The sequence below is a fragment of the Girardinichthys multiradiatus genome, chromosome 10 (assembly GCF_021462225.1).
Source record: "Girardinichthys multiradiatus isolate DD_20200921_A chromosome 10, DD_fGirMul_XY1, whole genome shotgun sequence".
Classification (NCBI taxonomy): Eukaryota; Metazoa; Chordata; class Actinopteri; order Cyprinodontiformes; family Goodeidae; genus Girardinichthys; species Girardinichthys multiradiatus.
This window is the reverse complement of record NC_061803.1, coordinates 30,173,166-30,186,973: the sequence shown is the minus strand read 5'-3', so window position 1 is coordinate 30,186,973 and position 13,808 is coordinate 30,173,166. Positions and strand designations below refer to the sequence as shown.

The following is a 13,808-nucleotide window of genomic DNA, read 5'->3' as shown; positions in this document are numbered from 1 at the left end:
GGTTTTTCATGTTTCTTTTTGTACAGTGGCTTTAGAACCTGCAACACCTAGTCTGCAGAAGATCAGGTGACTTTACTATCCATTAGCATTAGTTGTTTAGATCTTTTCAGGCTGTAGTGCCATGATATCTCAACGATGAAAGCCTGTTTAATCAGCTTTGGTCAGCACATGTCGCAGCATGGAGACAAATACTGAAAAAAAGAAACATGAAAAGGTGTGGGGAAAGACAGAGGGAGAGTCTCTGATACATTTTAGATTTGGAGAGCTGGACCTCTTTAAGTACTTCATAAGATCTACATGTATCAGCCTTGTTAAAGTCTTTTGACAATTTCTTGCTGTTTCTCAGTGTGTTCACCAGCTAACTTTTAAAGAAACTTTTGACACTGAAAAGAAAAGTTGAGAAGTTGAGTTCAGCTTAATTTGGTCCACATGCAGACTGGAAATAATGCAAAGGACAAGAACCTCCCACGTCTGCATGGGATACCAGTGGGTATAAGTGGCATCGTAAGTAGAGTGATGGCATTTTCCGGCAGTTGTTGGAGCATCTGACATCCAGTCTAAACCATGAAAAACGATCACCAGACACAGATGATTCCTTATAAATGTATTAGACAGCAAAACCAGCTCCTGGGTTTAATACAAGGTCATATTGTGGGTTTGTATGAGGCTGAGTGGTGGTATCATCAAATTGCTCAGCAGATCGGGAATTCTCTCAAGGAGGGGATCTACTCAAGTAGTTATTCAACAGCTTTTAATTAACTGTCACGCCCAAGATGTGGATGTGGCCATACAATGTCATCCTCCTGTGTTGTACTATTAAGAGTAATGTTTCTGGCTCCAGCACGTGTGGCAAACAGCTGTCTTACATACAGGTCCTTCTCAAAATATTAGCATATTGTGATAAAGTTCATTATTTTCCATAATGTCATGATGAAAATTTAACATTCATATATTTTAGATTCATTGCACACTAACTGAAATATTTCAGGTCTTTTATTGTCTTAATACGGATGATTTTGGCATACAGCTCATGAAAACCCAAAATTCCTATCTCACAAAATTAGCATATTTCATCCGACCAATAAAAGAAAAGTGTTTTTAATACAAAAAACGTCAACCTTCAAATAATCATGTACAGTTATGCACTCAATACTTGGTCGGGAATCCTTTTGCAGAAATGACTGCTTCAATGCGGCGTGGCATGGAGGCAATCAGCCTGTGGCACTGCTGAGGTCTTATGGAGGCCCAGGATGCTTCGATAGCGGCCTTTAGCTCATCCAGAGTGTTGGGTCTTGAGTCTCTCAACGTTCTCTTCACAATATCCCACAGATTCTCTATGGGGTTCAGGTCAGGAGAGTTGGCAGGCCAATTGAGCACAGTGATACTATGGTCAGTAAACCATTTACCAGTGGTTTTGGCACTGTGAGCAGGTGCCAGGTCGTGCTGAAAAATGAAATCTTCATCTCCATAAAGCTTTTCAGCAGATGGAAGCATGAAGTGCTCCAAAATCTCCTGATAGCTAGCTGCATTGACCCTGCCCTTGATAAAACACAGTGGACCAACACCAGCAGCTGACACGGCACCCCAGACCATCACTGACTGTGGGTACTTGACACTGGACTTCTGGCATTTTGGCATTTCCTTCTCCCCAGTCTTCCTCCAGACTCTGGCACCTTGATTTCCGAATGACATGCAGAATTTGCTTTCATCCGACAAAAAGTACTTTGGACCACTGAGCAACAGTCCAGTGCTGCTTCTCTGTAGCCCAGGTCAGGAGCTTCTGCTGCTGTTTCTGGTTCAAAAGTGGCTTGACCTGGGGAATGCGGCACCTGTAGCCCATTTCCTGCACACGCCTGTGCACGGTGGCTCTGGATGTTTCTACTCCAGACTCAGTCCACTGCTTCCGCAGGTCCCCCAAGGTCTGGAATCGGCCCTTCTCCACAATCTTCCTCAGGGTCCGGTCACCTCTTCTCGTTGTGCAGCGTTTTCTGCCACACTTTTTCCTTCCCACAGACTTCCCACTGAGGTGCCTTGATACAGCACTCTGGGAACAGCCTATTCGTTCAGAAATGTCTTTCTGTGTCTTACCCTCTTGCTTGAGGGTGTCAATAGTGGCCTTCTGGACAGCAGTCAGGTCGGCAGTCTTACCCATGATTGGGGTTTTGAGTGATGAACCAGGCTGGGAGTTTTAAAGGCCTCAGGAATCTTTTGCAGGTGTTTAGAGTTAACTTGTTGATTCAGATAATTAGGTTCATAGCTCGTTTAGAGACCCTTTTAATGATATGCTAATTTTGTGAGATAGGAATTTTGGGTTTTCATGAGCTGTATGCCAAAATCATCCGTATTAAGACAATAAAAGACCTGAAATATTTCAGTTAGTGTGCAATGTATCTAAAATATATGAATGTTAAATTTTCATCATGACATTATGGAAAATAATGAACTTTATCACAATATGCTAATATTTTGAGAAGGACCTGTATTCTCCTCCTCCTGCTCTTGGTTTCAAAAGACTGTACCTTTAACTCAGTGTCTGCTGCAAGAGTCTAGATCTCACATTGAGAGAGAAGGGTGGAGGGTACCAGTGATTTGTAAAATCCAACCTACACAGGGAAGCTGATAGAGTTGCTTTTCCAGGCACTGGCGTTTCCTGTCATAGCTGATGCTGCTTTGCTAAATCAGTTTTTTATTTCTTTTGCGGGGCTGCCATCTTGACTACTTCAAGAGACAATTCCAGTGTATTCATTTTGAAGTCGCTTGGTGTTAGATGGTTATTGCTGTTGACAACGATTGTAACTTCTTCTTCAGTCGGTTATTGAGTTCCTGAACCTCTATTTCTCTAGACAGATCAATTATTAATTACAGTTGGATTTAAACATATGGCTATCTCCTGCCTGATGTGAGACCACGTGATATTTCCCTGATTCAAAGATTGTGTTTTGAAATCTGTGTTTGACAGGTAGCCTCAAAGTCTAAGCCTAAACTGTCTGTGAGCTCCCAATCTTCCAGTTCCTCATCTAACACCTCCCAGCCAGCAGCAGATCGTAGCTCCTCACCTCCACAGGTAAGATTTACCGGAAACCTGCAAGGTGTTAGTGCAGCTCTGCACCAGAACAGCAACTCTCAGTCCAAATGCATGTGTGCAGGTCGAGAGGACCCCGCAACACGAGTCATCACAACCGGCCGAGACATTGAGCCTGAACTTGTCTCTGGCCCAGGCCAAAGAACGAGCCCATCAGAAGCGAGCCGCTAAGAAAGCCCCGCAAATGGACTGGAGCAAGAGGAACGAACTGTTCAGCAACCTATAAACGTCATCACCTCCATGGGGCTCTGTGCTGCCCCCCAGCTCCACTGCCCCCAGTGGAGAATTCAGAGACAATAAGCCTCTCATTATGTATGCGTCTGCTGCTGTGAGGATCCTGCAGTCTGACGAACCAACTCATCTTAAACCCAGGTTTAACAGTATTATATCCTGATTTTATTGTTTTAATTTAGAGATTTGCCACTTCTGTTTCATTCTTTCATGTTTTAATGACGACTAGACTGCCAGCATCTCACGCAGAAATAAATGTTTCTATAATATAAAGAGTTGAAGTAGTTTTGCTCAGTTTCTCATTAGGAGCGCGTGCTGAATAGCAGGGCGTCAACAAAATAAATTCTTCTCATATTCTGCGTCAAAATTTTCGGAGGTGAACAAATCAATATACATTTATTTCAGTCAGTAACTACTGGGACCTTCACATTTTATGTTCTGATGTCTGATTCCAAGATATGAGATTACTGTTTTTGTTGTCTTTGATAAACATGTACATACATGGATTAAGGAGACGTTTTGGCTGGACCGACGAAATCTGAAACGTTCCTGCGTGTTCTGTCGATTCTGCTGAAATCGGTTCATGTTTATAGCTGTACCTGTTGGTTCGAATGTGTATCACAGGAGGGTTTTAGGAAAAAAAACTGTATGTTCTTATGTTTCTGTTCTGTAGAATGTAATGATGAAAAATATAGCATTTGGATCAAACAGAGCTGAGTCTGTGTTGTGATGTTCATTAATGATACAAGAGCAAATGCTTTCTTGTGAAGCGTTTCACAGCTGGAGTATCCATAAAAAAAAAAAAGAAAATAATTCAGTTTCATATTACTTCTTTTATACGAGATATACTATTTCTAGGTGGATCCACCAAGAACACAACAGGTTGCTACTTTTGGTCTCTCTGTTCTTTCCAGGATGACAGAATTCCTTAGGAAACATAAACAAACAAAAAACAGAGAAAGCCAAACATTGCAAAATCTTGTCCGATTGTCAACCTCTATATCGAAAATACACATCGCCACAGCTGCAGGAAGTACATATAAATATAACAAAATTATTGTATTTGACTGCTGAACATTTTGGCTTTAAAACAAACCCTCCAAATTGTTGAAATTAATTGCAAATTGTTATCAGAGTTTTTAAACCTGCAACAGTATAAATTTACAAAACAGTCCGCAGTCAAAACAAAGTGCTTTTAGCTGCTCACATATAATAACGGTCAACAGTTTTGCAAGGGCCACAAATGTTGTGTTTTCTGCTAACTCTGCAGCTTCTGAGTTTTTTAGAAATTGCATGCAGCCATCTGTCAGTGAATCAAATCATGTAATAACACACCTGAAAGTACAAGATCTTTAAAATAAAATGTTCCATAGTGGTGAAGATTACAGGACACCCAATATTGGCCGGAAAACAACACAACCACCTCATCTAAGGAGTACAGACTTATGTTGCCACCAGTGCAGAGCCTAGTGAACATCGGCAGCAACTGAGCGTGAGTGCACAGTGAGGTGAAGAGTTTACAACAATGGCCTTGTCACTAGACGGGTTAGTCCAAGAAAAACATCAAGGACGGACTGAAACTCTGCAGGAAGTGCAAGAATGTAATGGTTAGAATACAAGTGATATCGCTGTATACTCCAGCATGATGGAGCAATGTGTCACATGGACAAAGAAACAAAGTGGCTTCAAGATTAAAACATGAAAATTTCGAATATGCAGTCAAGAAGACCAGGGTCAATTTCAAGCAGTAATGAAACAAGAATGGCTCGACGCCAATCAGGATTCAAGTTGATAACATGTCAAAGGGAATTACAGGATTTATGAAGGAAGGGCAGCACTGTAGATATCGACTCCTGGTAAAATATTGATGTATTTGCTCAATAAAGCCATTTCACCTATAACGTGTTTTAATTGCTTTTTAGAAATATTTTTAAAAAATCAAACAATGTAACACCACAGAAGACGTGTCACATTCGGACATCTCTTAGCCATATCTGCCAATCACAAGCCGACTGTATCATTCTGATTAAAAACATTTAAACAAATACCTTATGCAGCATTTCTGATCTGGAAAGTTCAACCTAAAATGGTAGAGTACGTTTTGGTCAGTTAAGTCAGTCCCAAAGAGTATTTACCAAAGAGTATTGTAAGCTTTGTCATGTTTTTTATTTGTTTAACCGTCCTTTAAAGAAGATGACTGCTTTTTAATGTTAGAAACAATAGGTTCCTGTTCCATGGTGAATATCTAAGGTGCTGGAATCTCAGTTACATCTTCAGTTAACCTAACACTGCTGATACTGATTTACTTCTCCTGAAGAGTACATTTTAACAACATAGGTTCAAACCAGTCTTTCCTTGATACTGTATTTATTTTAATACAGCAGTGTAAAACAAAAACACACCAAAATAAATAAATAAAACCACAGTTTGTCATTAGAAGGTCAGCCGACAGCTTTGGTGAGATAATCCCTGTTAGTGACAGTCGCAGTAAATTAACTGAAGCTAACAATTCTGTATGAAAAGAGTTATTCTGCTCTCCCTGTCATTTTGTTAAGGACTGTCCACCCTGATATCCCCCATACTATTCCATCTCAAAGGTATCTGCAGCTTCAGCGCCACATGTTTGCAGGAATGTAAATGCTGAAAACTAAATGTTGAAGCAAGACATTCATTTTGTGGAATTAAAATAACATGAAAAATCAGCTAACGGTTTGAGGAAACTATTTCATTTAAAAACCTTTTCAAAAGAATTTCAGGAGACATAAAGTCAATGTATTTAGACAGAATAAGTCAAAACTGTTACTTATAATTTCATTTTGTACTTTTAAATACCTTACTAGGTAGAAGAAAAATATTTGTTTAAACCTTTCTCTATTTCAATAATTTAGACACAATCCAGACATCCAAATGTACACAGAATCCTGGAGTGTGCTGTCCTTGTTAAACGCGGAACATTTCCAGCCTCCCAAGAAACATACTGACCTCAGCTGAAATGCAAAAGTAAAATATGGGTGTTACTGTTCTTTGGAAGCAGCTTGTTTACAGTGAGTTCTCCTCTTAGCAACCCAGGGTGAGCTGAGAATAATCCCAGCTGTCAGTTCAGAGTAGGTGTGTGATTTGTTCACTGACTAGATGGAACGACTTTGATAAAAACTTGGTAAAACTAGCTTCTTTCAATACATCAAACTTGTTACTGACATAAAGATGCAAAATATGCATATAACTATGTAAACTAATTCAGTCATCATTGTTAAAAAATATATTCTCTGTGTTTACATGTATGATGGACCTTCTTTTCCTTAAGTCATTACATATTGAACAGATATCTGCAGGCTGATCTTTCAGCTACTGTCAGTTGTCCATCCAGGAACATTCCCAGGTGCGTGTCCTGAGGCCAAGTGCTTAGGTTTAAGGATAAAATAAAAAATAAAAAAATTGGCCTATATTGTGCAGGAAAATCCTCAGATGCACCTTCACTGATCCATCCAGATGGACAGAGGAGGAGCTGAGCTCTACAGTTTGTTGGTCCAAGGTGCATCAAAGGTGACGAGTCTCAGCTGTCCATCTGTTGCTGGCTTTGGAAAAAGCAGAAAGCCTGTGGGTATTACTCCAACATGGCATCCAACTGGTCAGCCAGGTCATCAAACATGTTGCCGATGTCATCCAGAATATTCCCCGCTGCCTTCACTGAACTGCGGCTGCTGGGAAACAGACAGCAAACAGTCAGGAAGATGTCCCTACAAAAAGTTAACATTAACTGATTCTAAGTGAACATTAATTCAGCTGTCTTTTAACCCCTTACTTCTTGAATGTATGTACAATTAAATACAAAAAAAGTATTATTTTTTTGCTGTCAGGCAGATGCTAAAACAAGCAGAGATTTTTCATTTGTATAAAGCAATTGCAATAGATTAGATATTGAGGCATGACTCAAATTGGAGAGGTTAGGCATAATTGGGCTTAATAGTAATTGAAAAAGTGTTCAAGTCTCAGGTATGTAAATTATGTCATTAATGCTGCTATTGTGGAAACAGAACTTTTAAATTGAAGAACAATAGAAGTACAATCATGCATGGTCTATTAAAGCTGCAGTAGGAAACTTTTGTAAAACTTAATCTTTAATATATTTCTTAAAACTGTCACTATGTCATGACAGTAGAATATGAGACAGATGATCTGCAAAAAAATCAAGCTCCTCTGGCTCCTCCCAGTGGTCCTACTGCCATTTGCAGAAATACCGCTCTGCCACTCTGGTGGCATTAAAATCAAAAGCAGTGTGATCCGATTTGGTGATCACAGTCAAAAAGCAGTTAAGAGCCAGTCTGCTTTTTGAACCAAAGTTGATTAAATATTGGCATTCCAGTCATCTGTACCTATACTACAATATAAACTGATGACATCTATTCAGTACTCTACATATTAGAAACCTGATACTACTTGAATGTTTTACTAAGACACATGTACTACAGAACGTTTAGAGTGAGATCTTCAGGCTTCAAGAAGTAGCCTGTGAAGAAAGGAATGTGGGTCAACATGATGTAGCTGCTGTCATAACTGATGTTTTTACCCTGTTCACAACTCAGTTTAGACACACTGTCAAGTGTTTTAATATTAACAAGTGATGTTTGTAGGTCCTGAGACAGCTTGTGTAAGTCATGTTTGTAGCACTGTTTAACAGAAATTCTAGTCAGCTTTGGAAAGAGTGTTTATAAAGACTATATTTCCCACTGAGTCTAAGCCACTCCAATGTAATACAGAAGTGTGAAGATCAAAAATAATTTTTGGCCAAAACTAAAACAAACCAGTTATCTTTTTTTTAAACCAGTTAAGAATTGACTCTAGCACCAACCCCGGCCCACCTTTAGAAGTGCTTTGGTGAAAAAAATCCTATTGATATCGTTGAGGCTCCAGTTATCTATATGGTGGACCTTGGTTTAGATCCAAATGGAGTCTTATCCACACCCAGACTGGTTATTAGCTTCAGATAAGATTTTAATTGAATAATTTTACTTGAACCCCTCTATATCCTTTCACATTAACTGTGATCCAGCTTAGAACTTTCCATTAAGGAGGTTCTTACCCATCCACACTACTGCCTTGTGCGAGTTCATTTTCCACCACTTTGAGAGCAGCCTCCAGTGATGTACTGGTTTGCTCCAGTCTCTTCTGAGCCAGAACCTCCAGACCTGCTACACCAGACGGGGCTCCCCCTGATTTTCTTGCCTGACCTGATGAGGCCAGGTTAGGGGAGCAGGATGTCAGTGTCGGGGAAGATGGTGCAGCAAAACAGACACTTTGGACCATCTGGAGATTTACTCCTGAGGAAACAACATGTTCCATGTTACATCTAAAATAAGAGAGCTGTAAGAATATGATAGACACAAAGACGTTTCCGATGTTGATAGTTACCTCCAGTTGAATTGGATGTTGTATTGGGCTGATGGAGCCTTGATCCGGGCAGAGCAGCAGCTTTCTGTTGACTGTCCGGCTTGGACCCCACTGTCTGTAAAGCCCTAACAGGTTTAGGGCTTTGCATACATGTCTGGGTGTGAAAGCTTCCATTCATGCTTGGAGAGACAGTGTGTATCTGCACACTGGTCAGTTTCGGAATGGCTGTTTGTGCACAAACTCGTGCTGTCGGATCAATGCCTTGAGGGCTCATTAGACTGCAATTAGGGGTTTGTTTTAGAGGACTGGAAGGTTTTGAAGACACAGGAGGTTTTGAACCTTTCCCTACAGAGCCAATTCTATAGAAAACGTTTCCTGCTGTCTGAACTTCCCCTGTATTTGCAGCTCTGACTTCACTGTATGTGTGTGGGCTGGTACTCAGTAGGTGATTTTCCTCTCCGTTGGGGGTGGTAGCCTCGTCTGGTGTGGAAGCACCTTTGTCTTTGGGTTTGTGCCGTCTTTTCACAGTGTCAGACTCTTTCAGGTTGAACTCGGGAGGCTCCAAGCTGTTCTGTGTCTGGACTGGACCATCTAATGCAGACTTGGTGTCTGTGTCTGTCTGGGCAACAACTACAATCCTGGGTCGTTGTTTAATAGTAAGGTTACCATCTTCAGCGAAAGGTAGATTCCCAGAAATGATTTTTGGTGATACAGAAGCATTCCTGGATAGTTTTTCACTTTGTCTTGCTTTCAGTTTCTCTTCAGTTATCCCTTCTGTACTCCCACCTCTGTGTCTGTCAGGATCTCCTTCTGTTCTCTCACTTCCTACCCTCCTTAAGCCTCCCAAACCCAGGGCAGGGACAGGTTTGGAATGGTGTAGAATTATGTGTGATGGTAATCCATAAGAAATTGGTGAGGAAACTGGGCTGGGAACAGGTGAAACATGGACAAAGTTTGGTGGTATATCTATCCTCCTCGATGGGCTACTGCAACTGCTGCTGCCTTCTAACTTGGCAGCAATGCTTCTCACACTGCCTGCACTGTCTGTCTCAACCCCAGCCTTCAACTCTTGCTCTACTGCTGTGCTGCTTCCCTGCTGTCTTGTAGGACTGTCAGTCACTGAGCTCATTCTTTTGGGAGGCGGAGGAGGTGGACCTTTGTATCGAGAGCGCACAGCAAAGGAATGGCTGCGGTTGACTTGACGCAAGGGTCCTGAAGCACGTCCCGGCCTGCGAGATAGTGTGGCATAGGATGGCATTGTTACGGAGGAAGAAGAGGTAGAGGGAAGAGGGAGATCATCGTCTTCGTCAGGCTCTCCATCGGACAGAGCATAGCGAGTCAAGCTTTGGGCACGCTTCTGTTGTGACACCCTCTGAGTGTCATCACCTTGGGCTTGTGCTGGTGGAGGTCTAAGCACAGGGATGGCTCCAGGCAGAGGTTTAGAAAGTACTCGTGGAGAGCCGTTGACACCTCCTGCCTGAGCCTGCAGGTGATTGAAGTACTTCTTTGTGGGAGAGGGTTGTGGAGGTGGAGATGATGGAGAAGAGATAGGCTGGTGCTGGGGGTGGTACTGAGGCTGATAGAGGCGGCTGGGGGACTGGAGGTGTTTGGACTTAGGTGGGACTGCTGGGTAAGCAATGCGAGGTATTTTGTTTGATGTCACGGTGGAGAAATGCTTATTCTCTGGGGTACCAGACAAACTGTGATGTTCCCACATCTCAATAGACACCTGCTTACTTCTGCCTCCAGGACTGCTTTGCTCAGGTTTGGCCTCCTCCATTTCCCCGCTGCTCAGATTCTCCTCAGGCCTAGTAGGTGTTCTGGCAGAACACAGTGTCGTTTGGTAATCATGGGAATTTCCTGAATTTGAATTTCCAGACTTCCCTGAACCCCGCGAACGCCTACTTATGCTTTCTTGACTGACAGACATGGCAGCTATAACAGCAGAGGAGGGCACTCCCCTCATGCAGAAAGCCTCTGAAGCTGATCCCCCTACCTTGCCCATCATAGCACTCTGCAGCTCTGCGCTCAGTTCACTGTCCTGGAAGGAAAGGAGGGCTCTGGGGGTGCGAGGGGAGGGGCAGTAGTTTTCAGATGGGGCTTCAGAGTGCGCATGAGAGTGTGTTGGTGTGTGTTCGATAGCCACCACCTCTAGAGACGCCGGTGGCTTTCTTCTAAGAGGACCCTCTCCCGTTCTGTCAGCCTGATTACGAGAACGCCGCAGGTCACACAGTCGCTTCACTGCTAACATCAGCTTCTTCTGATGGCCTGAAAACCAGAGAGAATTTTTTTTTTTAACAATGATGATTTATCTTAAGCAGAGCGTAGATAAAAGAAGGATTCATTTTTGTCTTGGTTTAGGTTCAAATTATTTTTGTTTTATTTAAATGTGCTTAGGATGCACTGCTTGGTTTGGAGAATGTGCTTGAAGTCTTTAAATGGTGTTTACATTTAGCTAATACGAAAAATATCAGGTCCATTGTAATTCAGTAAAGTTATTCTGCAATGAGGTCTACTCTATTGATTATGATGTGTACAGACATGACAGATATTAGACCTGAAAAAATCTGATCCATTTTCTCACCCAGTTTAGTGATCCCTATTTCTTGCAGGTCCTCCCAGGTGATGTCCTTAACAATCACAATGGAGTCATAGCCATTGTCACATAATCGCCTTTGGTACTGAGGCAGCCCAATTACGCTAAGCCACTCCCCCAGGTCCGACTGAATTAACAAACACACGGGGGGGATAGATAGAAAAAAGATTTTCAAGTCTGTCATAGGTCATAGAAAAATAGTACCTTTTTGTGAGCAGTTAAGTAAACGTGGTCTTTAAAAGTAATTTCTCACAGGAATGTAATCTGGCAGCCACTCAGGGATGCTCAGTTTCCCAATCTCCAATGAGATCTTCTTCCTATGGCCTGGTTTGGTCACGCCGATGGCTGTGAGATCCTAAGGGCAGGGGTGGAAAAATTGTGAAAAATGTGCTTTGATGTTAGAGTAAAAATGGAACACAGTCAACATAGCCCGGTAAAGTAAAACGCACACAAACACAGCCTAAAGATATAAAAGGTTCCTGGAAGTTGAGTACCAGAGAAAAACTGTTCGGGAACCTATGGTCAAAACAGGCATAAATGTTGGTCAGAGGAATAACTAATCCTTTACTTTCTTGGTTTGGATTCATACATTTTTGGTACCAGAAAAGTCATGGAGACAGCACTTAGTAGCCATATTCACATTTTTTGTACAGTTTACGAAGTAACTGCGGTATCTGTCTTTTATTCTGTAGATACTAACCATGTAGTTAGCTTCTTGTATGGTCTGTCTCTTTGTGCCAGTCACTGATAGTGGAGCCCTAGACAAACATCAGAACTAATTTCAACTAATTCATGAATTAAACTTCATAAAGCTAATCACATACTGTACCATAGTTTTCTTGCAAGTGTTCATTGACAAGAAATAAATGAGCCTTTTATTGTCATGTTTACTTGGCAACCAACTCGAATGTCAGTTTCTTGTCGGAAAACCAGTCTCTTCCACTAGGGGGCACTTCAGAGAACCCAAGCCATTGAGAAAAGGTCTTAAACTCCAGTCCCCTGTGGTTGGAGTTCAGTCCAACACACTTAAATCAAATGTCTAAATTACCTCTGCTGCATGGAATCAAATTTTACAGCAGATGCAGATCTAAACGGTAGCAATACAAGAGTCTGAGACTGCTGCAATAAAACCACTGAGTTTACATGACTAAAAAATACTGAACATGAGCGACAGCATGTTTAGTAATTAAATGGTGTTAAAAATAGCAGAAAAAACAGCTTTTTTCTGATAGAGCATTCAAAAGGACAGAACATATACATTTAAGACTTTATAGTCAAACATACATTTTAAAGTTGCAGCACATGTCTCCGGACAATCAACAGTTTAGTTTAATTTCTTTTGCCAAAGCAGTAACTCCTGTTAGAAAAAAAGCTGACAACAGTCTATGAATACTGAAATGTTACCACACCTCAGGGGTCATCCTGCTGATGGTGGGAACATCATATCCCGCTCTAATGAAGTTGGAAGTGTACTGCTCCAACTGGAACTCACACAACCATTGGTAGATGGCTTCAGAGTCCTAATGACACACAAGGGTGATGTTTCTGGTACATTTTTTACCCATATACAAATTCAAAGGAGTCAAATGTCTTAAAGAAAAAGCACAGAGCACACCATACTGACAAGGATTTTGCTTAATAGGACTGGACGGAAAAAGTGTGAGTGTTGATGTGGATTACTGTAAAAAATACATCACAATCTTTTGGGGGCATAATGTTAAGAAATTATGGGTGGCTTAAATGGATCTGCATATGTCTATATACTCATTACTTACTAAGTAACTCACCTTGCCCTTCAAAAGTTGTTCTGGTCTGATGAAGCCTTTCTGAAGAGTGCTGTTGGCCTGTCGGCGAGAACCACCTACAAAACACACATCAGTCAGTCAATCCTGGGGGATGCCAAAGTCTGACCTGTTCGATTAAATACAGGTCCTTCTCAAAATATTAGCATATTGTGATAAAGTTAATTATTTTCCATAATGTAATGATGAAAATTTAACATTCATATATTTTAGAGTCATTGCACACTAACTGAAATATTTCAGGTCTTTTATTGTCTTAATACGGATGATTTTGGCATACAGCTCATGAAAACTCAAAATTCCTATCTCACAAAATTAGCATAACATTAAAAGGGTCTCTAAACGAGCTATGAACCTAATTATCTGAATCAACGAGTTAACTCTAAACACCTGCAAAAGATTCCTGAGGCCTTTAAAACTCCCAGCCTGGTTCATCACTCAAAACCCCAATCATGGGTAAGACTGCCGACCTGACTGCTGTCCAGAAGGCCACTATTGACACCCTCAAGCAAGAGGGTAAGACACAGAAAGAAATTTCTGAACGAATAGGCTGTTCCCAGAGTGCTGTATCAAGGCACCTCAGTGGGAAGTCTGTGGGAAGGAAAACGTGTGGCAGAAAACGCTGCACAACGAGAAGAGGTGACCGGACCCTGAGGAAGATTGTGGAGAAGGGCCGATTCCAGACCTTGGGGGACCTGCAGAAGCAGTG

General features: G+C 41.5%; 2 protein-coding genes across 5 annotated transcripts in view; one reads left to right on the top strand and one right to left on the bottom strand.

The window, feature by feature from the left end:
* slc9a3r1a (SLC9A3 regulator 1a) overlaps positions 1–4,025 on the top strand; it is a 34,004-nt gene extending 29,979 nt beyond the window's left edge. Inside the window, exons 5-6 of the mRNA XM_047376676.1 lie at positions 2,960–3,064; positions 3,147–4,025. Of these exons, the coding sequence (XP_047232632.1) occupies positions 2,960–3,064; positions 3,147–3,308 (267 nt within the window). The 3' untranslated portion in view covers positions 3,309–4,025. The remainder of the gene's footprint in view (positions 1–2,959; positions 3,065–3,146) is intronic.
* A 101-nt stretch (positions 4,026–4,126) lies between these two features.
* LOC124874960 (caskin-2-like) overlaps positions 4,127–13,808 on the bottom strand; it is a 92,963-nt gene continuing 83,281 nt past the window's right edge. For 3 of the 4 annotated variants that reach the window (XM_047376672.1, XM_047376674.1, XM_047376675.1), the window contains 7 exons: positions 13,085–13,158; positions 12,707–12,817; positions 11,551–11,652; positions 11,286–11,424; positions 8,723–10,969; positions 8,394–8,631; positions 4,127–7,014 (listed from right to left, as the gene is read on the bottom strand). In XM_047376672.1, the coding sequence (XP_047232628.1) occupies positions 6,918–7,014; positions 8,394–8,631; positions 8,723–10,969; positions 11,286–11,424; positions 11,551–11,652; positions 12,707–12,817; positions 13,085–13,158 (3,008 nt within the window). In that variant the 3' untranslated portion in view covers positions 4,127–6,917. The remainder of the gene's footprint in view (positions 7,015–8,393; positions 8,632–8,722; positions 10,970–11,285; positions 11,425–11,550; positions 11,653–12,706; positions 12,818–13,084; positions 13,159–13,808) is intronic. The other variant, XM_047376673.1, reaches the window with a different exon arrangement.